General features: G+C 51.6%; 1 protein-coding gene across 1 annotated transcript in view; it reads left to right on the top strand.

Moving 5' to 3' along the window:
- Window positions 1-23971, top strand: part of Fam102a (family with sequence similarity 102, member A) — a 35206-nt gene that overhangs the window by 5714 nt on the left and 5521 nt on the right. Inside the window, exons 2-6 of the mRNA XM_013021428.1 lie at window positions 17009-17129; window positions 17331-17360; window positions 19776-19892; window positions 22431-22477; window positions 22650-22807. Of these exons, the coding sequence (XP_012876882.1) occupies window positions 17009-17129; window positions 17331-17360; window positions 19776-19892; window positions 22431-22477; window positions 22650-22807 (473 nt within the window). The remainder of the gene's footprint in view (window positions 1-17008; window positions 17130-17330; window positions 17361-19775; window positions 19893-22430; window positions 22478-22649; window positions 22808-23971) is intronic.

Raw genomic sequence — 23971 nt, 5'->3', positions numbered from 1 at the left:
AGGCCCTGTGCCCAGTCCCAGAGCCTGGGGCCAGGCTGGCTTGACCTTTCCTCATATAGGCCATAGACTTGGTCAGGGCCCTGCCGCCCCTCATTCCCTCACCCATCCTTCTTGGAAAAAGCTGTGCAATGCCATTCAAGTCTACTGTCATGAGCTGCCCTTGTCTGGGTATCTTGGTTCAACTCTGAAGACAGATTGGAGATGAACACCCAGTATCATACCTAGTGAGTGGAGCAGGTGTCTGACGATACAGAGGGATCTCCCAAGATAGGCAAGACATGCTGGACAGAGTCCTCAGGAGGGAAGAGGGGCTGGCAGGCATGGGTCCCTAAGACTGTCTTGGCCTTGTGCTTCTAGAGGTGAGTGGGACCAGATAGCCCTGCTTCCCAGTGCTTGCAACGTGTATGGGACGTATCTGGTAAGTGTCATGGAAACTTGGGGGCTAGGCAGATCTGAAGTAGACATACCTGCCAACGGGTAGACATTTTTTCAGGCATCTGTCCATTCATTTGGCAGGCATTGAATGAGCACCAAGCCGGGCAGGACACAATCCTTGCTCTCATGGAGTCACTGTCTCATTATAGGGCACATTGCTGACAGAAGGAGGACTTCCCTGAAGAAGGAACACTGCATGGGAGCCTTAGGGCTGAGGGGGATTGGAGAAGGTGGGGAAGAGTCCTTGAAGTAGAGGCCCCTAGACAGAATAAGGCACTTGCTTGGAGCTGGTGGGGGGGAGGTTGTCTAGGAAAGGGTTGGAAGGAGGAGGTGAAGGGAGGGCAGGGAATTGTAGTAAATTAAGGTGGAAGGTATCCATGCCAGACTGTTCCTGGCCTTGGGAGTTCTGTGTGGACCAGGGGTACAATGTGATCTGATATGCTGGCTAGGATGATAGTTGTTGGCTGGGAGGTATTGAAGATACAGGAAAGTTTAACCTTCACTCAGTGAGAGACAGTTGGAGTGGGTGGCAGGCAGTGCTGGCCTGGCCTGGGTGGGTAGTGACAGGTATAGGGAGAAGCAGGGACAGACTGGAGAGGGTGACAAGTAGAATGGGCAGGGGAGTTAGAAGGTGTTGGAAGACCAGCGTTTAGAGTGCGCGGTAGCTGAATGTAGCTGGGGGTTTGTTGACCTTTTTTGTTGTTCAGTCGTTGTTGATCATATAAAAATCCAGACTTTTCAGTTTAAGTTGGAAGATCAGACACATTGCTGGCAGCAGTTTGTTTGGCTCAAGAGGCTTTGGCCCAGGGCTCTGCTTGACCCCACTGTGCATCCCTGGGCCCCTGGTATGGTGTTTGTTCCTCATTTTACCTGGGTCAGCCTGGACCCCAGATCTCCTGTGGAAGGCCTTCCATTTGTTGGCACAGGGGCAGAAAGACCTGTGGAAAGTGTCCTTCTGGCAAGTGGGCAAGGCTAGGAGACCTCAGAGGTGAGCCTAGGCACTGAGGCTATGGGACTAGGTCAGCTGGCTCCCATCAAGGTCAGATCAGATTATGCTGCTAGTGGCCTTGATGAGAGAACTGAGTCTGCCCAGCCTGTGCCTGGCTTTTGCATCAACTCCATGGAGCTGGCAGATGCCACCCTGGCGCAGCCCCTGTCATCTCCCTGCCAGCAGCCCTGACCTGAGGTGATCTGGTTCCTTGGAGCCAAGGCTGCTCCCTGAGGCCTGTTTCTTGCTCGGTGTTCCCTCTTGGGAGCTGCTCTAGCGGTAGTGGAGGTGGTTAGCAGCAACCACATGGTAAGTCTGTGGGTGCTGCCTAGCTGGGGGAGGCCTGGAATCGCTTTGAGCCCTGACTGTTTAGTTCTTGGAAGTCCTGACTTGCTTTCTAGAGGCTCTGCCTGAGCATTGGAATGGCTGCTAGTGAGTCTGTGCACAGCCTCAGGAGTCTAGGGATTCTGCATGGATTCAGGGACTACTTAGTAAGCCCTCTTAAATCCATCAGAATCTTAACCAGGGAGCCACTGAAAGGTTTGAAGATAGGGGTAAGACAGATCTGTTTAGCAAGAGACCTTGAGCTAATGTGTGTGTGTATGGTGGGATTGGTTGTCCTCATTACCCACCTCTCTTGACAGGTGCTTTGAATTGCCAGGACACTGGGTCTGATGGGTTGGCTCAGAGCTGCTCAGCCTCTATCTGGCTTTGGTATCCTTGGCTGTAATTAGAAAATCCTTAGTCTTTTTTTGCTCTGAACCTCTCTTGATGCCCCAGGCTTGGAAGACTTTTTTTTTTTTTCTTGCTGGGCCTGGGGCTTGAACTCAGAGCCTGGGCACTGTCCCTGAGCTTCTTTGGCTCAAGGCTAGCATTCTACCACTTGAACCACAGTACCACTTCCATCTTTTTCTGTGTATGTTGTACTGAGGAATTGAACCCAGGGCTTCATGCATGCTAGGCAAGCACTCTTATCACTAAGCCACATTCCCAGCCCCAAGAGTTTTTAAATGTAGGCCCAGAAATGCCCTCACCCTCATCTGATTCTACGTTGCTTGGCAGCCGGCAGCCCTCAGCCTCTGCATCCAGCTTGTTTCAGTACTTGGAGGAAGGGGAGTTCCGGTAGGGACTGTCTCTGCCGGTAGGTTTCTTCTTTGCCCTCCAGAACTGCCATTCACTGCCTGTGTTCTTGGCTATGACCTTCCTTTGCAGCTTTCTTCTTTTTTTTTTTGGGGTCCGGTCATGGGGCCTGAACTCTGGGCCTGGGCACTGTCCCTCAACTCTGTAGCTCAAGGCTAGCGCTCTACCACTTGAGCCACAGCGCCACTTCCGGCTTTTTTCTTTTTGCTTATGTGGTGCTGAGGAATCGAACCCAGGGCCTCATGCATGCAAGGCAAGCGCTCTACCTCTGAGCCATCTTCCCAGCCCCTTTGCAGCTTTCTTAAAGCAAGGCTGCTTGGGCCTGCCTCACAGTGCTCTTGGATGGATGTGGCCAGATAACTACCTGCCAGACATCCACTTGGCTCCTGGTCTATGCTAGTTTGTCCTCCTGTCTCTGGGCTGAGACATGAGGCAGGCCAAGTGTTTGTGCCTCATGGCAGCTGGCACTGCCCTGTAGGCCAGGACTGATGAAATGCTGAGGAGACTTCTTTCCCTGCTCAGGGCCCAGGGTCATCGCAGCGGGGCCTGCATGCTTTCTTGGCCCTGTTGGCTTGGACTGTCCTGGCTGGAACATCTGCACAGCCAGCTCAGGGACAGCTCTGGCAGATGGTAGAGAGCTCTTCACCAAAGTGGAGGCACTGGCAGAACATGGGTGACAGCGCCTGGAGCCCTTGGTATCCCTCATCCCACCTTCCCTCCCCTCCTCCCCGTTTCTCAGCCCAAGCACCATCTCCTCTGGGAAGCCTTTTCTGGCCTTTCCTCCATGTCACCCCTTGGGCCCTCATTACACTGTACTACAGAACATATCCATATGTCTTAACTCCCTCCCCAGACTGGAGCCCTTCCTGGACAGGGACAGCCTCCATGGCTTCTCAGTCCTGGGACTTAAACTGTGGCTTGGCACTGCTCCTGCCTGGGACTTTTCTCCCCTGGCTCTGAACCAGCATGGGTGCTGGTGCCTGCGTGTTGCCTACTGCCAGCTGCGGAGCCCAGCCCCTCCCTGCAGTGCCCAAAGTATCAATCCGTGTCAGGAGCAGCCCTTCACGGCTTACCAGGCAGCTGGGTGCCACCATGGGCTCAGTGATTGCAATTGAGAGGCAGTTGAGGGCCCCAAGGACTGGGTTGGATGGACCCCCATGGCTGGTAGCCAAGCAATAGCAGGCTGGCAAGGGGCAGAGAGAACGAGGCCTGACTCAGGTTCTGCAGTTGGCTCTGTAGTGTTCCCAGATTGCTCTGACTGGGCTTTGCCCCTACAGCATCTTTTCCTCCACCATCAAGTGGAGTTTACTCATCTGGAGTAAAGAGAGCCATACAGCTAGGTCCCTAGCAGCTAAAAAACTGGCAAACTCTGCTGAGAGAGTAGGCGAGCAGCCTGGCACAAGGAGAGCAACAGTCTAGATCCTTCCTATACATGAAACGCCCTCTCCTCCCACTACTTCTGCTCTGTTTGGCCGGACTCTACAGAGATCTGGAAGCAGCATGCTTGTGGCTTGCACTTCCCCCAGTTCCCAGGCACCTTCTGTGTCTGGAACCCTAGTCCTGTCACCAGGATGTGGCTCCCATCCTGCAGGACACCTGTGGCACATGAACCCAGTCAAAGCGTGGCATTGGGGGATGGGTAAGGCAGAGGCAGAATCTGAGCAGGGAAAGGCTGGTGGTCTGGGAGGGAGCTTGAGATAGGGAAGCTCTTGGGAATGGCCTAGACAATAAGCTCTGGGAATGAACCAGAGTTAGATTTGTCATGTTTGTGTGTTAGAACCAGCAAAAGCATGGGCTCGGAAGGTGGCTCAGTGCTAGAGTGCTTGCCTTGTGTGCATGAGGCACCCCATAAGCAAAAAGAAAAAAGCAGGAAGTGGTGCTGTGGCTCAAATGGTAGAGTGCTAGCCTTGAGCTGAAGAGCTGAGGGACAGTGCCCAAGCCCAGAGTTCAGGCATCAGGACCGGACCCCCCCCAAAAAAAAAAAAAAACCAGCAAAAGCAGTCAGTGGTGGACCTACTGCAGATTGTAGAAGAGCAGGTAAGCAGCTAAGGATAGCTTCTTAGTCCTGTCACTGTGAAAGCAAAACTGAGATTGTCACCTTGCATTGTTGAGCACATAGAAGGACAAGTCACACAACAAGCACCATTGAACGATGAAGACCTAAGTCAAGAGTATACAATGAAATTTATATCATGTTCAAAAGCATGCCAGTTGCTGGCCAGTGACTCGCCTCTGTAATCCTAGCTAATCAGGAGGCTGAGAGGAAGCTGAGGATCATCAGGATCGTGGTTTGAAACCAGCCTAGGGTGAAAAGCCCCTGCGGGGCTCTTTTTTTTTTTTCGGTCCGGTCGAGTGTGGGGCCTGAACTCTGGGCCTGGGCGCTGTCCCTCAGCTCTTCAGCTCAAGGCTAGTGCTCTACCACTTGAGCCACAGCGCCACTTCCGGCTTTTTTTCTTATGTGGTGCTGAGGAATCGAACCCAGGGCCTCTGGCATGCAAGGCAAGCGTGCTACCACTGAGCCACCTTATCTCCAATAAACCACCAGAGAACGGGAAGTAGCACTGTGGGTTAAAGTGGTAGAGCACTAGCCTTGAGCAAAAGAGCTCAGGGACAGCACTTAGGCCCTGAGTTAAAACCCCACAACTGACCAAAAAAAAAAAAACTTTCTAGTTCAATTAAGGTAAAGTTATCCCAGCTGGGGTAGAGGTTGTTCTAGAAGGGACTTTTAGGCCTGCAAAGTTCTAGTTTTTTGTTTTGTTTTGGTTTTGCAGGAGTGACTGGTTGCATGGGTGTGTTCTTTTTGAGGATCTAAGAGCTGCCCATTTCTTTTTTTTTTAACTTTCCTTTTTTTTTTTTTTGGTGGGTCATGGGCTTGAATTCTGGGCTTGGGTGCTATCCCTGCACCCTTCAGCTCAAGGTGAGCACTCTATCGCTTGAGCCACAGCACCACTTCCGGTTTTCTGGTGGTTAATTGGAGATAAGAGTCTCATGGACATTTCTGTCTGTACTGGCTTTGAACTGCGATCCTCAGATCTCAGCCTCCTCAGTAGCTAGGATTACAGGCGTGAGCCACCGGTGCCCGGCAGAGCTGCCCATTTCTATGCCCAAACAAGCCTGCCTCACACCTCTTACACCTCTGGAAGGTTCTGGGTGGGCACTAAAACTCTATAAACAAAACAAGACATCTTTTCTGGTGCCTGGAGAAGTTCCTTGGGACTTTTTTGGAGTCTTTGTAATGAGTGTATCTTGTTTACAAGGCAATAGCTCATCTTGGCAATTGCTAGCAGTTTGCTCTAGCTAGGGATTTTCCTTTGTCTCTTGCAAATCACTGCAGGGATTGTTAGGATGTGAGGCTTAGCAGTTCAGAGACTTGGTCGGCTCCTGAACTTGCCAGACAGCTGGGTCTCTGAACTTTGCCTTCATCTTACGAGAAATGGATAGTAAGTCCCACTGTGGTACCTGGATTCAGTGGCTGAACATCTATCATACTCCATCTAGCCTTTGGCTCACAGCATATGTTCAGTAAAGGCTGGAGTGGGGGGCGGGGGTAACAGTCCAGGACAATAGTTGGAAGAAATCTGGAGCTGGGAGCAGAAAGGAAAGGTTCACATTCCTCCCTATCTCCCTTGAGTTGTTTCTCTTCGTTCTTCCTGAGGTTCACCCATTGAAACAATTGTGATTAGTGCTGGACCACTGCCCTGGCCAAGACACTGTGCTCCCTGTCTGGGGCACAAGAGCAGGAGGAAACCATTAGACACAGACATTAAGAGAAGCACTGCCAGTCACTGGTGGCATCACACCTGTAATCCTAGCTACTCAGGAGGTCGAGATCTGAGGATTGTGGTTCAAAGCCAGCCTGGGCAGGAAAGTCCATATGACTCTTTTTTTTTTTTTTTTGGGTCCGGTCATGGGGCCTGAACTCTGGGCCTGGGCGCTGTCCCTCAGCTCTTCAGCTCAAGGCTAGCGCTCTGCCACTTGAGCCACAGCGCCACTTCCGGCTTTTTTCTTTTTGCTTATGTGGTGCTGAGGAATCGAACCCAGGGCCTCAAGCATGCAAGGCAAACGCTCTACCACTGAGCCACCTTCCCAGCCCTCCATATGACTCTTATCTCAAATTAACTACCAGAAAACCAGAAGTGGAGCTGTGGCCCAAAGTGGTAGAGCAGAGCCTTGAGCAGAAAAGCTCAGGGACAGTGCCCAGGCCCTGAGTTCAAGCCCCAGGACTGATAAAAGAAAAAGGAAAAAAATGGGAAAAGTGCTAAGCACAGCATGGGAAGGGAGGGAGCATTACTACTTGTCCTGAATATTCTCTTTGGGGATATAGTGGTGTGTGTGTGTGTGTGTGTGTCCGTCCGTCCGTCCGTCCTGAGGCATGAACTCAGGGCCTAGGTGATGTCCTTGAGCTTCTGTGCTCAAGGCAAGCATTCTACCACTTGACCCACAGCTCCATTTCCAGATTTTTGGTGGTTAATTGGAAATAAGAGTCAGCACCTGGCTCACACCTGTAATCCTAGCTACTCAGGAGGCTGAGATCTGAGGATCAAGGTTCAAAGCCAGCCCGGCAAGAAAGTCCATGAGACTGGTAGAGCACTAGCCTTGAGCTGAAGAGTTGAGGGACAGCCCCCAGGCCCAGAGTTCAAAACCCACGACTGACCAAAAAACAAAAACAAACAACAACAACAAAAGAGTCTCATGAACTTCCTTGCGTTGGTGGGCTTCAAAACTATGATCCTCAGCTCTCAGCCTCTTGAGTAGCTAGGATTACAGATGTGAGCCACCTGCACCCAGCTGGAGATGTATAGAATAACTGATGTGCCTCCTAAGGGCAAAGAACATGTTGACCCTGGGCAGCTGCAGCTCCTAAGGGGTTTGTTTGTTTCAGCTAAGAGGATCACATGATACATCTGGACCTGGTGATGCTAGCCATGTCCATCTTGGGTTTAGACCAAAGCCTGGCCCATTTGGATGTATTCCCATTGTCCTGCTCAGCCCAGCTCACATAGTAAATGCTCAGTAAATACCTATAGAGTTTGTGACAGAGACAAGGATGGGTCTAGAGTTGGTCAGCGAGTCTACAGAGATCCATCAAGTGGCCAGGGAGGAGGTGGATACCAGTGAGTCAAGGCCTCGTGGTCCTGCCTGACCCTGAGCCTTTCATCCTGTGGCTGGAATCTCAGATTGCTGCTGAGGACAGCTGGAAAAACAGGTCTGAGTTGGTGCCAGGCTGTGAGGAAAAGTGACTGCGGCTGAGAAGTCCCTGATTATCTGAGAAGTCCCTGATGATCTTGTGGTCACTTCAGACATGGAGGGAGCCACAGGGAATAGTGTGTTGATCCGTGGGAACACCTGGATTGCAGATCCAGTGATGGCCATAGTCCCTGACCCTTTGGACTCTGTAGAGAACAAGGTGTGACCACACCTGGGAAGCCCTGACCAAGAGCTGGTTCAGGAAGACCTAGGGCTGCCCTTATGGAGCAGGGGTACCAGGACTTTCATTTAATTATCAGGTGCTCACTGAGCACCCAGCTGCTATTCTTGGATGGAAGGTTGTCCTGCCTCCGCTCTGGGAGCCATACTGTCTCTAATACACCTAAGACCCAGGCTGAGGAGAGGGAACCCTGCATGTTAAGGTGGCTGGCATTGCCCTCAGGATGAGCTCAAATAAAGGATAGAGACTCAGAGGACAGGTGACACCATGACCTAGGCCCTGGGGACAGGTATCTCTCCTTTCTCTCTCTCTCTCCTTCCTCTTCTGGTGCATCAAACACCACCCAGGCCTGAGTCAGCCAGGAGCCAACACATTCCTGGCCACCTGCCAGACCTTCTCCCTGGATGTTGTCGCAGCCCAGTTCCGGGCCTGAGGAAATGACCAATCAGGTCTCTGGTCCTCCAGCAAGGAAAGGGGAAGAGGACTAGGTCAGGGGCTTTTCCTGGACCGCCTGCCTTCTGAGGAGAACTTGAGGTTCTTAGATACTTCTGAAAGGCCAGACCCTGCCCTCAATTCAGTGTGGATGCCAACCATGTTTATGCCAGGCCTTGTACAATGCCATGAGATGGACAGTGTGGTGTCAGAGACCCAGAGAGGCCAAATGTCCTTTGGCTGATAGAGGCTGGCCTTGGACCTGTCTCTGCCTCCTCATGCCTTTTGAATGGGCCTGCTGGGAATCTGGGAGGTACAGAAAGGAGAATCCTCTGAACAGAGCCAGCCCCCACCTCTGAGTGCTCAAGTCCTGAGTTCTAGGAGGGGAGGTTGTGACTATATCCATACCTTATGCCTACTGTGTCTTTTTGCTTTGAATTCCTGGGGTCTCTGGCCCAGCGTAGTCCTGGCACAGGGGTTCAGTTTAGGAGCCAGATAGTTGTGTGTTCAGATTATAGATTTCCTGGCTGGAAGTCCTTGGGCAGGTGACTTCCCCACTCTGGGCTTAGGTTCCTAGCCCATGATGGAGGAGGAGGGGTTGGACTGTAGATCTGGGAGGATGAATAGGGAGAGGCTTGGCTTAGTGCCTTAGGTACTTTTGCAGGCTTTGGTCTGGGCTCTGTCACTGAGTTTCTCAGTGCTCTAGCACTTTACCACTTGAGCCACAGCATCACTTCCAGCTTTTTCTGTTTATGTGGTACTGAGGAATTGAACCCAGGGCTGCAAGCACTCTACCACTAAGCCACATTCCCAGCCTTGTCAGTTGTTCAAAGCTGGTGTTCTATTACTTGAGCCACACTTCCATGTCTGGCTTTTTTTTTTTTTTGGGTACAGGGGGTTACAGTTCAAATCAGTTTATAAGTTCAGTATACCTTGTCACCCTTTCCATTGTTCTCAGTAGTTAAGTGAAGTTAAGAGTCTCATGGATTTTTCTGCCTGGGCTGGCTTCCACCTGAAACCCTTAGATCGCAACCTTCTGAGCAGCTGGGATTATAGGTGTGAGCTCTCAGCTTTCAACAGGAAGACAGTGTTGGAGAAGCACCTAGGACATGGGAGGGTACCCTGGAAGCAAGAGTTGGGCTGGGCCACACTAGGTGGTAGGGTTGGACCAACCAGCACTTGTGTTGGAGACAACAATTTGCTCTGGATCCCTTCACCTAAGCAAGAGGGAGTAACCAGATTTAGGGGTGGAGTTTAAAATAGGAAAAAAGAGCACAGGACTCCTAGCATCAGATGAGAATCACATTCATGGATGTTTGTCAAGGGTGTAGCTTGAGCCACCCACATCATCTGGTTCTTGGGCAAAAGGCAGAGCAGGACATTTACTTGTCTATATCTGTAAGCAGGGAAGCTGGCATCAGTCTGCCTTGAATTTTGTGTTTTTTGTTTGTTTTTAGTTGTTTCCTGTGGGGCTTGATCTCAAAGCTCAGGCGCTGTCCCTGAACTCTTTTTGCTCAAGGCTAGTGCTCTACCAAATTAGCCACAGTTTCACTACTGGTTTTTGAGAGGTTAATTGGAGATAAGAGTCTCATAGACTTTTCTGCCTGGGCTGACTTTGAACCATAATCCTCAGATCTCAGCCTCCTGAGTAGCTAGGATTACAGGCATGAGCCACCAGCGCCTGGCTTGACCCTGACACTTTTAACCATAACTCTTTCCCAGCAAGCCTAAATTTCCTGGCCTGCCCCTCACCCCTTGTCTGTCTTAAAGAATTTCCAGAGCCCCAGATGGCTGTCTACTCTGCTTCTTTGGGTCAATGATGCCAACTAGTACTACCAGCCCATGACCAATCCCTGAGCCATTCTTAGGGCTCTCATTGGCAGGAGAGCAGAAAAGGCAGCTTGGAGCTGGTGTGGGTGTGGGTGTGGGTGTGGAGGCGGTGGTGGTTATTGAGCACTCTGGTTTCAGGCACCAAGTGGTTTGGCTTCTGAGAACTTCTTGCTGCCCGTGCTATGGAAGGAGGGGCTTGGCTGGGCCAGAGCTGCTTCCCCTGCACGCGGCCCTGAACTCCTGGCAGGAGCCAGGCACTGCTGGGCTGCCACGTTGGCTCTTCTGGCCCACAGCCCCTGGACAGATGCCTTGGCTGGTCCCTGGGGTGGGCCCCTCCCCAGGCAGCCGCACTCTTCTCTTCAGGGAAGCACTGGCAGATGTTGCCGATTTAAATTATTTCCTTATTAGACTCTTGCTCTCCTGGCCAGGCCTGGCTCTCACCAGCTGGGAACCTAGATTGCATCAGTGAGACTGCTCACGCCTCTAGAAACCTACGCCTTGAGAGTCAGGCCAGGAGTGGGCAGAGCTGAGAAGCAGCAGGCTGGGCAGCAGGTGATGGAGGACTTGAATGACACAACTTTTCTAGTGATTCTTGTCATAGGGGCTGAGCCAAGGGGCTGGGAACTCCCTGGGGTCCCACATAGGCGCTTGGCTCCCTGCACCAGAGTCACCTGGAAGCTGTTTAAAGTACCCTTCCTAGGTCCCTAGCAATGAGTTCTTAAGTTCTCAGTTGGGAGAGATTTGGCACTATCTGGGCCCCCTCCCCCCCCCCCCCCCCCCGCCTCGTGTTGCTACTGGGCCTTGAACTCAGGCCTGTGCTCTGTCCCTTAATTTTCTTTTTACTCTAGGCTCTATCATTTGAACCACAGCTCTCCTTCCAGCTTTTTGGTGGTTAATTGGAGATAAGAATCTCATAGACATTCCTGTCCCTGTTGGCTACAGACCTTGCTCCACAGATCTCATCCTCCTGAGTGGCTGGGATTCCAAGTCTGAGCCATTGGATCCCTGCTGCTTAGTGTGCCATAGTACACAGGACCTTTGTCCTATGGAGTTTGCAGTTCTAGTGGGGACTGTTGGGAATCTGTACTGGGGATCCCACTGTTGGACACGCTTCTGTCTTGCAGGGGGGCCACACCTGCTTTGTGCTTGACATTGAGTACCTGCTCCCTGCCAGGTACTCACAACTGGGGGGTGAAGGGCTGAGGGTGGCCACAGGGTCACCTTGCGGTCACCGGTCTTGTGGGTTCCTTTTCCCTAGCCTTCTGCTCCTTGATGACTACCAGACGGGCATGTACCAACTGTGGAGAGAGCCCCTGAGGGCCCCTGGTAGCTGTGGACAGGAGCTAGCTCCCAAGATAGCAACTGCTTTGTTTCCAAGTGCTGGGGATGTGGCAGCAAGCTGACCTTGGGGTATCACAGAGCCCCAGACTTTGGGGCCACTTTTGCTGGAACTTCCAAACTTCTCTGAGAAGCCAAGGCCTGTGGTTCCCTGCAGCCTGGCTTCCCACCCTCCATCTCTGAGGCCTCTTCAAGAAGTCTTTGATTGATGGGAGCGTGGGAAGGCAGCATCTTCACCATTCCTGCCCTGTTGCCTGCTGTTGCAGCCATTCTCTTTCCTCTAATATGCCAGTGATCCTGATCGCCAGTCACTTCCTGTGTAGTGTCTTCTGTCCCCTGCTCTGCCCAGATTCCTGCAGGAGGTTCACACAGGTGCTCACTCCCAGAGTGAATACCACAGTAAGTCTCTGTAGCATAGAGGGCCAGCTCAGCATGGAAGTCCAGTTCTGGGTGTCTCCACCCTGCTCTGCAGGGCTGCCAGAGGCAGTCAGGTTGCTGGGCTGGCCAACCTGGGGCCAGGAGAGCCTGGGAGATTGGGTGTTCTGAGGACAGCTGCTTGGGGGGCCTCCACTATTTCAGGACAGCTCAGAAATAGCTAAAATCAGCTTCTGTGGTGGCTGTAGTGGGTGGAGGACTCTCCTGCCTTACTGGAATTTGTGTCTAATTGTATATCTTAAAACTAAAAATGAAACTGGTGTCTGTAATTACCTGTCCCCACCAGCGGTGGTAGGGAAAGCACCCTGAAACTTCAGGCTGTGGGACAGCCACTTCCAGCCCTGCTAACAGGTTCCCTGCTCTGCATGTAATGTCCCCGCTTGGGAGTGCTTTGCTTGAGAAATTCCTGAATCAGATAGCTGGGGAGGCTTTCATTCCCTTTTCTCCTTTTAAAATTTAAATGTTGATTATGGGAATAATGCTTGGATTAAAACAAGAGACCCTGGCCTCCCTCACCTGCACTGTGGTCAGACCTGGCTAGCTGCTCCCTTCCTCTGTCCATTGTCCTTTCACCAGTATAAATAAGCCACTTGTCCCTAGAGCCAAAAGCCTGGAGTTCTAGGCCTCCTTGGGTGGGAATGATCTCTGTGCCTTGGTTTTGTCATGTTATTTACTCATCTATCTGGTTTTGGGGATTGAACCCAGGGCCTTGTGCATGTTAAGTTTTTTTTTTTTTTTAAATCATTTTTGTTGCTGCTCTCAAGCCTGGAGTAGCTGGTGGCTCAAGCTTGTAATCCTAGCTACTCAGAAGGTGGAGATCTGAGGATCATGGTTCAAAGCCAGCCTGGGCAGAAAAGTCTATGAGACTCTTATCTCCAGTTAATGTCCAAAAAGCCAGAAGTGGAGCTGTGCCTCAAGTGAGAGAGCTGAGTAGCTAGGATTACAAATGTGAGCCACTCATTCTGTTCAGTCTTGCCCTCCCCCTCCGTTTTTTTTTTTTTTTTTTTTGGCCAGCATCCTTCCCCTATCTCCAGACCTGAGTCTGCCCCTATCTCCAGACCTGAGTCTGTTCATCTCATTGTTCCTGCCCTGGCCTTCCCTGGGCCCTCATTCCACCCTTTTCAGGATGCCCAGCTTCCTCCTTCCAGAGGGTGGACATCTGATGGAGAGTCTGTGCCATCCTGCAGTCCTGGAGGCCACCCCTCACCTGCAGGGCTGTGACACAGGCCCTGAACACAGATGAGCCTGGATAAAGAGACAGCTTTTCAGCCTATAGCTGTGGGACTTTGGGTAGACCTCACAGTATATCTGAGCCTTGATAAACAGCCACTCAGTGTTCAGGCCTTCAGGAAGTGCCTTCTGCTGTGGTGTTTATTTCACCCAAGCAGTGACCCCCTGGGGGTGGGCCAGGGCCTGGCAGTCAGCCTCTTCCCACGGGAGTGGTGACATCTCTCAGTGATTGTTTACAGTCCTATGGAAACAGGAGGGAGGCCCAGCACTGATTCCGATCCTGTGAGCTCTATCACCTTCCGGCAGAGGGAGGGGGTGTGCCTGTCACCTGAGCCTGAGAGGGCTCCACATGGCTTTCTCTGGCCTGACCTGGCAGGACCAGCAGGAACCACAAATGGGCCTCCAGCTTCCTGGCTGGTGTTCCCACGGCTGTCCCTCAAAGTGGGGAGAAAAAGCCTGCAATTCCTTTTCAGCCTGATCCTAATCCCTCTGGGTGTTTTAACACGCCCAGAGCCGCAGCCTCTTCAGGTGTCAGGTCACCAGCAGCTGCTCCCACTCCTAGATGGGGTGGGGCTTCAGCTCTTAACCCTTTCAAGTTCCCACTGGCTACTTGGGAGGCACCTATCTTCTCCTCTGTCCCTTTACTCATCTCCTGGGTGTCTGCTGTTGGCGTCTGTCTAAACTAGGATCCATGATAGCAGGACAGCTGCTGGTATAATAAAACCAAGAGTCCTCACCATGGTGCCTAGCAGGACCTGACCCCTGGCCCTCACTGATGTCTTCTTTCTCCCCCACTGGCCTCCTTACTGTTTTCCCAATTTACTAGGCATCTTTCCATCTCAGGGCCTTTGTACTTAGTGCTCACATCTTTACTGCAGTCCAAGCCTTGCTCTGACATCACTGCCATAAGGGCCAATGCTAGCCACCTGCCTGAATACAGCACCCACCTTCTCAATCCTATACAGCATCCTGCTCTGCATTCTTCATGTATCTAATGCACTGTGCTTTTTTTTTTCAGAGAGGAGGAATATTTCAATTGAGGGGGAAAGAAAAGTATATCATTTAAGACTTTTTGGGGGGTCAGTCTTGGAGCTTGAACTCTGGGCTTGGATGCTGTCCCTCAGCTCTTCAGTTCAAGATGAGCACACTGCCACTTGAGCCACAGCGCCACTTCTGGTTTTCTGGTGGTTTATTGGAGATAAGAGTCTCATGGAGCTAGGTGCTGGTAGCTCTCAACTGTAATCTTAGCCACTCAGGAGGCTGAGATCTGAGGATCGCAGTTCAAAACCAACCTGGGCAGGAAAGGTGGTAAAACTCTTTATCTCCAATAAATCACTGGAAAACCAGAAGTGGCGCTGTGGCTCAAGCACTAGCCTTGAGCTGAAGAGCTCAGGGACAGTGCCAGGCCCAGAGTTCAAGCCCCACAACCAACCAAAAAAAAAAAAAAAAATCTCACGGACTTTCCTGCCTGGGCTGGCTTTGAACTACGATTCTTAGATCTCAGCCTCCTGAGTAGCTAGGGCTACAGGCATGAGCTACCAACACCCTGCAATTTTTTTTTTTTTTTTTTTGCCAGTCCTGTGGCTTGAACTTCAGGGCCTAGGCACTGTCCCTGAGCTTCTTTTGCTTAAGGCTAGCACTCTACCACTTGAGAGACAGCACCACTTGTGGCTTTTTCTGGTATGTGGTACTGAGGAATCGAGCCCCAGGGCTTCATGCATGCTAGGCAAGCACTCTACCACTAAGCCATATTCCCAGCCCATAGTTGAAGATATTGAGTTTGTGTTTTTGAAGTTCTGGAGATTGAACCCACAGCCTTGTCCATGCTAGGCAAGTATTTATTGTACCACTGAACTACAACCCTTAGCCAACAGGTGATGGTTTCCAACATTCACATGGCTATGAATCCGTCAGTAGTCATTTGTGGAACATTTTCATCACCTCACAAACCACACATCCAGTAGCTGTCACTCCCCATTTCCCCAACTCCCCAGCCTCTGGCCACCACCAGTCTACTTCCTGCCTCTGTGGGTTTGCCTGTTCTGGGCTTTTCCTAATAATGCAATCATTACTGCGTGGTTCCTTGTGTCTGGCTTCTTACCCTTAGCCATCCATATGTTGAAGGTTAGCCCATGTTATATTATAAGTGCTTTATTTCTTCTCTATCCTGTGATTAGACCAAGCATTACTTTCCATTTCCCAATTGATGGACATTCGGGTTACTTTCACGTTTAGCTGTTGGGAATAATGCTGTAGTGCATGTTTACATACAAGTGTTTTGTGAATGTAAGTTTCCTTACTGTTGGGTGTGTACATAGGAGAATTGCTAGTTCACTTGGTAACTCTTCATTAACCTTTTGAGAATTGCAAGGTCCCAAACACACGATGCCTCGAGTCCATAGCAGGGCACTGCTGGCCCCAGGCCCTATGGGTTCCAGCTGCCAGGCTTTCCTGGGCTCTGTGCCAGCCAGCTGAGATGATAGGTGAACAATGTGGCTATGAAGGTGGACATCCTACCTTTGGGGTGCTTTGTCTGATACTAGGGATGCAATTGGAGCCTTGGTGCCATCATCTGTAGTACAGGGGATAGCATAAACCCACGGCCCAAGGTAGCTATGAGAGAAAAGCATTCTGGTGGTCAGGAGATGCCTGGCTGTGGATGACCTTCACCCTTAGGCCCCAATCTGGTAGGTAACCTGTGCTCCAGTCACGCAGGGTGGAGAGAGGTCACTTCCTCAGCTGTCCATTTGGCTGGCTGGATAGGTGGGATGAGCTTCGATGCTGTCTCACACCGCCCCCGCCCTTCCGTGGCCACCCCTTCCTGAGCTCTAATTCTGCCAGGGTTGGGGGCAGGGACTGCTGCTGCGCTGCAGAGCTCAGCTTCCCTTGTCACGAGCTGCTGCTGCTTCCGTCCCCGGATCCCCCCGAACCCCAAAGTAGCTAGGTGTGACTTAGATGAGCTGTGTCCATCATTCTAAGGCACAGTGGCCTCGCTGAGGGAGATTCCAATTCCTTCACAGTGTCGGCACACAGGAAGCACTGCAGAGGGGTAGATGCTATGATTACTGTTGTTGGTGTTATTACTGGTGGTGAGAAGACACCCCAGTCTGGCAGAACCCAGCTGAAGGCCCAGCTAGCTCAGCACTTGACTGGCTGGTGATCTGGGAAGTTACCTGGCTTCCATGTCTTGTCTGAATAGTCCCACCTGAGCAGACTGATGTGAGTTAAGGCCACATGTCATGGCAGGAGCCAGCCAAGGTCAAGGTGGTGGAGGAGGTACAAGCTGGTCAGCGGACTGGCTCCCTGGAGGGCGGCTGCCCAGCCTGACCTCACTAATGGCTGCTCTACGTTTTCTTCCCTTTTCACTGAGTGCTTTTTGTGTTTCTGCAGCAAATATACTAGCACATTCTTGGGAAGATAGTGGCTTTATTTTGGCAATATTGAGATTTAAACTCAGGGCCTACAGTGCCCCCTGGGCAGAGGTGCTGCCGTTTGTCCCTTTACCATGCGAATACAATACCCTCAAGCCCCATTTTGCCTTACTTATTTCTCGGTTGGTCTTAGGTTTTACTTGGTGCTGAATTCTGCCTACCTATACTTTCTCCTACTTACACTTCCTCCTATACTTCCCAAGTAGCTGGGTTTACAAGAGTGAGCTACCTACTATCCCAGGTTAATTTCACTTTGTATCACAAAAAACTGTCCGTGTCTCTGATCCCCTATGCTCTCCTGTCCCGTCTTGGTCTCTGCAGGGAGGAGGTTCAGGAGAACTGTGTGCGGTGGCGGAAGAGGTTCACCTTTGTGTGTAAGATGAGTGCCAACCCAGCTACAGGCCTGCTGGACCCCTGTATCTTCCGTGTGTCCGTGCGCAAGGTGAGGCCAAGCCCCTAGGGCAAGAGGAGCACGGGCTGGTGGTGTGACGGTTTTAGACTACTCCCCGGACGTGTCCCCTCTAATAGAAAATGTGGGGACTTGCTCTGCCCCTTGTTCTCTCTTGGGGCTTAGATTTGGGGGGTTACCCAAGGAAACAGTCCCTTAGTCATTCCTGATGCTTGTGTTTCCCTCCTCACACAGGAGCTGAAAGGCGGGAAGGCTTATTCCAAGGTAAGAGGGTCCGTGTGAAGGGATGGTAGGATGGGGTGCATGGCAGGAGACAGTCCTAGAAAAGTTGCCAGGACTTCCAACCCCCATTCGGCCCCAGACTGAAGACCCTGAGCCCTATGTGAGGTATATTGTTTTGAGAGGTTTTCTTTATTCATAGTCTTCGTACTTAATATAAAGACAGTATTTGCTTACTGCTATACAAACAGTATGAGAACTCACAAAGGAGAGACCATATTTCTGTCTCCCTTCTTCTTTGCCTCTCTCAGGACCTCATCATTGGATTTGTTAAGATCTTTCTGACCAGGCACTGGTGGCTCATGCCTGTAATCCTAGCAACTCCGGAGGCTTAGATCTGAGGATTATGGTTTTTTTTTAATTTAATTTAATTTTATTTGTGAACATACTGTACAGAGGAGTTACAATTACATGGGCAGGATAATGCGTACATTTCTTACCAAGCATTGCAGCCTCCTCCTCCTTTGTTTACCCTTCACATCCTGAGGATTATGGTTTGAAGCCAGCCCTGACATGTAAAACTGACACTCTTATCTTTAACCACCAAAAAGCTGGAAGTAGAGCTATGGCTCAAGTGGTAGAGCTCCAAAGCTAAGGGGTAGCACCCAGGCCCTTAGTTTAAGCCACAGTATCAGCACAACAAAATAAAGAGATTGAGAAGGAGGAGGGGGGGGGGAGAAAAGGGATTTTACCCAGGGCCTTGTACATGCTAAACAAGGTGCTCTAACACTAAGCTATAACCACCTAACCTTTTGAAGAAAAAATAATCTATCATACCTACAGAGTAGTGAGTAAAATCATGCATGTCATTCAGAGCCCCTTCCATGCATACTTGTGTGCCCACAAGTAACATGATTTTAAAAATTGATGGACAGATGCTACAACTGTAGCTGTTTATTTACTCAACACATTGTAGGCATCTTTTGATGTCATCGTAGTCTTCTGTGTGTTTTTGATGGCAGCAGCACCCCAGTGCGTGGCTGCTGACTGTTGACGCAGCCACTTCCTGATGTTGGACATGTGGGTTTTCCATAGGTTTTCCCAGCCTCTATGGACAACTCAGCACTTTAGAGTTGAGCTTCATCTATGGGACAAGTGGGAAAGATGGTTTGAATAAGCTGGCGCTGCCCTCAGTCTGTCTTCTCTGTGAGAAGTCTTGGGAGGCTAGCCCAGCAGCGTGGGGGTGGGGGTGGGGGGTGAGTACAGGCCTTCTCCTCATCTCTCACCCATTGGGAAGACCTGAGGGGAGGGGCTAAGCACCTCTCCCTTGCCAGAACTTTGGAACACCATGGACTTCTATATACCCTGCCCTGGTCTGCGTGCCCTCTGAAGCAGAGGGCAGGGTGGCAGGCTAGCTGTAGAGGGTTAGAGTTTCTCCGCCTGTTGATTGATGGGTGTGGGAACCTCTGCACATAGCCAGGAGCATCTTCGTGGACGTGATAGCAGCAGAGCATCTCAGCATGAGCCTGGGCCCTATCCCTGCTGTTCTCTGGGAGGGCCTGGCACCTATCAGTCCTGATTTCAGTCCTGTCTCTGTGTGTGGCTGGTGGATTACTTCCCCTTCCTGAACTTTGTATCCTCGTCTGGAAAATGGGGTCTTTCTGTGAGTCAGTGGGTCTGGGATCCCTTGCTTCTGGAGCCTGTGTCTCTAAACACAGCAGTTAGAGACTTGTATACAGCCAGTGCTGGGTTGCATGTCCTTGATTTGTTTGCTAGTCTGTGAAGTCCCCACGCCTGGTCCCTCCTCTCTTCAACCTCCCCTTTGGTCAGGCCAAGTTGGCTCCATCTGGCTCTTGGTCTTCTTCCTATGTTCCTGTCATTTCCTTCCTTGTCCCTCACTTCTGACTTGGACTCAGGATCAGAGGAGCAACCTCAGTTCCTAAGGGCCAGTCCAGATCCTGGAACCTGAGCATCACTCCCTTGCCCCATGATCTGCCAGGGAATGTCCACTTTCAGAGGTTCCTTTCCTGGGCCCCCGTGGGGTTGTGCATCCCCCCAGCCCACCACTGAGTTCCCATGGGCCTTGCCTCGTCTTCTGCCTGCTCTCCTGGCAGCTCCCGACAGCACGGCCTTGTTTCCCAAGGAACAATGTGTCTGTGTCACAGACAACAATGTCCTTTCATCTCCGGCACGCTGGCCCCTGTGCACATTGGGACTCAGCACAAAAGGTGCTTTGTGTGACTCAGGGATGTGAGCGTCTTGCTTTGCCACATTGGAGCCTCTGACCCAGGGACTCTGTCCTTGGGTCTTGGTTATGCAACAGTCAGTCAGGACTGTGGGGTGGGCCAATCCTGTCTGCCCTCCCTTCCCCCTCCCTGCCAAGTTAACCCTTGGGCGTCTGTCTGTCATACCACGCCCACACTCCATGCAGCCTCCCACATGCTCCTCTTTCCCTCCTAGCTGGGCTTTGCTGACTTGAACCTGGCTGAGTTTGCTGGCTCAGGCTCCACTGTGCGCTGCTGCCTGTTGGAGGGCTATGACACAAAGAACACTCGTCAGGACAACTCCATCCTCAAGGTACCCAGACCCTGCTGCCTCTACCACCCCGAGGGAAGGGGACAAACCCAGCTTCTCATTAGAATCACCTGGAGGGTTGTTAAAATACAGATTCTCAGCCAGTGAGCCAGTGGCTCACATTTATAATTCTGGCTACTTGGGAGGCTGAGAATGAGAGGATGGTGGTTCAAGGCCAGGGTAGGCAGAAAAGTCCCTGAGACTCCATCTCAGTGAAGGGAAGCTGGATGCGATGGCATGTGCCTTGGAGTGCCTATCATCCCAGCAACTAAGGAAAACCTAAAATAGGTGATGGTTCAGGGGTATGCCTGGGGAAGGAAGTAAGATCCTATTTTTAAAATAGCTCACGGGGCTGGGAAAGTGGCTCAGTGGCAGAGCACTTGCCTTGCATGCCTGAGGCCCTGGGTTCGATTCCTCAGCACCACATAAGCAAAAACAAAAAAGCTGGAAGTGGCACTGTGGCTCAAGTGGTAGAGCACTAGCCTTGAGCTGAAGAGCTGAGAGACAGCGCCCAGGCCCAGAGTTCAAGCCCCATGACTGGACCCTCCTCCCCCCCCCAAAAAAAAAAATAGCTCACATAAGGGCTAGAGGTAAGGCTTAGCAGCAATGGAGCATCTGTCTATCGAGCCCAAGGCCCTAAGTTAAATCCCTACTGCCAAAAAATAAAAGTACAAGTTTTCACATGAACAGGTATTGAGTGTCACTAGGAAGATATGGTTGCTGGGGTCAGCATTTTACTTGTATCCATATTTGGGGGTGCTGAGTGCTTTCTGTTTCCCACCTCATGAACCCAACAACAGCTCTCCCATGGGTCCTGGTGTCTGTCTGTCTCAGGTTTACATCAAAAGGGAGTAGAGATGCAGAAGTTCCATCATTTGTCCAGGGTCACAGCAGATCTAGTCTATGATCCCATCTTTTGACTCCACAACTCAAGTCTTAACCCTAACCTGTGTCCCTGTGACCTGAGGCAGCCTGGTTCTGTGGATATCCAAGAGCTAAAGAGCTGATGTCCTAGACTTGTGTGCACCATTCCAGAGCCAGGCAGGGTGAGCAGCTCTCAAGCAACTGCCTGTTTGGCTTTTTGGTTTTTTAGTTTTCTTTTTTTTTTTTTTGGGGGGGGGTCCAGTCGTGGGGCCTGAACTCTGGGCCTGGGCGCTGTCCCTCAGCTCTTCAGCTCAAGGCCAGTGCTCTACCATTTGAGCCACAGTGCCACTTCTGGCTTTTTTCTTTTTGCTTATGTGGTGCTGAGGAATCGAACCCAGGGCCTCATGCATACGAGGCAAGTGCTCTACCACTAAGCCACCTTCCCAGCCCCCTGTATGGCTTTTTGGGAACAGAGGTATCTGGATGTCTGCTGCTCACAGTCTTCTCTTCCTCCTACTCCATTCCCTTCCACCTGACTGAGAAAACAGGTGTGATGCCACCTCCAGTGCTGACTCAGTGGTAGCCAGCTGTGGCTGCAGAGCTGGATACAGGTGGTAGACAGTGACCACGAAGGCATCAAAATAGATCTAGGTTACTGGATGTGGTAGTGCGTACCTGCAATCACAGCACCTTGGAGGTTAGGCAAGAAGATCATGAGTTCCCAACTAGCCTAGGCTACCTAGTTTAAAAAAAAAAAAAAGAGGAGGTCCAAACTGATAGAAGCTGGACATTTTAACCCCCCCTCACCCCATGGGAGAATAGTCAAGGGGATCCAGAGGCCAGATGACCTCAGGTTCAAGTCCAGCTCCCCACACACTGTTGGCAGGGTCTTAGGCAGTCACTTCTCCTCTTGGAGTCTTGGTTTGCTAGTCTACAACTTACTTTGTAGCCAAGTAAAATGATGTACGAAAAGCATGGGACTCAAGCACTGCTTTCCCAGCCTATCACTCCATCTCAGCCTGGATTTGGGGACCCAATCATTGCCACATTGAAGCCATTGCCAGAGTCTCTGCCCAAGTGTGCTCTACCCCTTGGGCCATAGCTCCACTTCTGTGTGTGCTAAGTTCCTAATTGGTTTTGTATTTTTACTTTATTCATTGAACTTTCACCAGCCCCTACTGGTAAAAGTCTCTCATGGAGGACCCTGTGAGTGCTCCCTGTTCCCACTCTGGGAGCACTGGGAGCCCTACTCCCCCTCCTGCCTGCCATGATGGGCCCTTTAAGTACCCCTATCTGCACGTGGTATGCTGGGAGTCTTCTACCCTTCCCACCCCTCTGAGTCTTTGCCCCTCACACACACCTGGGTCTTGCTGTGAGTGGGGCTGAATGGCCCCCACCCTGAGGAGCTTACAGTCTTGGTTGTGATTTGAAATCATGCCCTGTGCTGGGCCCCAGCTGAGTGAGCCTCATCTCACTGGGTCTCCCCTCACTCCCAGGCAGGCCGCAGCACCCATTCTATCCTCCATGTAGGAAATGGGCTCGGTGTGGTCAGCTCAGGGAGCAGTCAGGACTGGAGTCCTATCCCTTCCCTTGTGAGGCAGAGCCAGGAGGCTGCTGGGCAGCCATGCCTGGGTGTAGTGCTAGTGGCTGGGGCTGATCTCTTCCCTTTACCCATAGGTTACCATTGGTATGTTCCTGCTTTCTGGAGACCCCTGTTTTAAGACGTGAGTACTGGCTAGGCCCCAGGGGGTGATGGGAGCTTCATCCTGGGCTTTTGATGGGTGGGTGTGGGTGTGAGGTAGGGGGAAGGGCAGGAGACCTCCTTCCTTCAGGCTCTGGGGTTCCCATCTTCATCTGAGACGGCGCACCCTAGTCACGCCTATTTGTTTTCCCAAGGCCACCATCCACTGCCAAGTCTATCTCCATCTCGGGCCAGGACTCCTCCCTGCAGCTGACATGTAAAGGTGGCGGGACCAGCAGTGGTGGCAGCGGCAGCACCAATTCCCTGACAGGGTCCCGGCCCCCCAAGGCCCGGCCCACCATCCTAGGCTCAGGTATTGTCCCCACCCTCCTGCCCCTCCTCTGCCAGTGATCTCAGCTCTTAGCTGGCCAGGGAAGATGCTTACGAAGAGGAGGGCAGAGGACAATAGTATTTATGACTGCTTACACTGCCATTGGCCCACCTGGTCTGAGCACCCAGTGTGCTGACCTAGGGTTCCAGCAGCTCCTGGCACTGAGACTGGAGCAGTCTCCCTATCCTTTTGGCCCCACAGCCCAGTAGGACAAGCAGGCACTAACAGAACTATAAGTCCTGAGCATCTCCACCTACAGAGACAGTGCTGGGGAGAGACGCCTGAAGGCAGGCTCTGACTGGCAGTGGCATGTGAACTGCAGTCTAGGGTATGAGTGGTGGTACCAGGAAGAGGGTCCTCCCATCTGATCCTGGCTGGCCATGGTGCAGGTTCCAGCCTCCCTTGGGAAATGAGGCTGGTGGCAGTAACTGCCTCCCAGCTTGTTTTAGGGATTAACTGCCTGGTGCATTATGTTGTTGGTATTACTGATGTTGTGAAAATGAAAAGGAACCCAGACCCCTGACGAAACTGTGGCTATAAGGAAAGGAAGGTGCTACAGCAAGAGGAGACTCTTGTCTGCTCTCAGCTGTTTGCTGCCCCCCCAACTCAGGTCTGTTTCTGTGTGGGGTAAAGCAGAGCCCCCTAAGGGATGAACTTTGGCCCTGAACACCCTTTGTGGAGTGAACTCAAAGCTGGGAGGCAGACAGTCCCCGAGGTGATTAGTGAGCAAGGCAGCACATGTAACCTGCTTTGTGCTAAGTAATTAGAAGGAGGCACAGGCCTCTCTGGGTAGTTTGGCCCCTGTGGTCTGGTTACGGTAAGGGACCATCAGGCCTCCGACTGAGCTTTTCCCCAGGCCCAGCTTTCCTGTTGAACCAGCCAGGTGAAGCCTACAGCAGCAAGCCAGTTTCTGCCTGTCTCCACCTGGGGCCATGAGTTTAGCCCTGGTACTGGCACCAAAACCAAAAAAGAACAAGCAAAAAAACCCCAAACCCTGGTTTTGTGGGGGTAGTGGGGAACATGCATAGGCCTGGGCTGCTACCTCTGGAGGAGGAGATGGATGAGTCCTTCCTTCCTCTTGGAAGACGAGGAGATGGTGGAGATGGATGGGGGGACCGGTCACAGAGCCCTGCCTCAGTCCCACCA

Source organism: Dipodomys ordii, unplaced genomic scaffold, assembly GCF_000151885.1.
Source record: "Dipodomys ordii isolate 6190 unplaced genomic scaffold, Dord_2.0 Scaffold55, whole genome shotgun sequence".
NCBI lineage: Eukaryota > Metazoa > Chordata > Mammalia > Rodentia > Heteromyidae > Dipodomys > Dipodomys ordii.
Note: the sequence above shows the minus strand (reverse complement) of the source record. Positions and strands in the feature narration are given on the sequence as shown.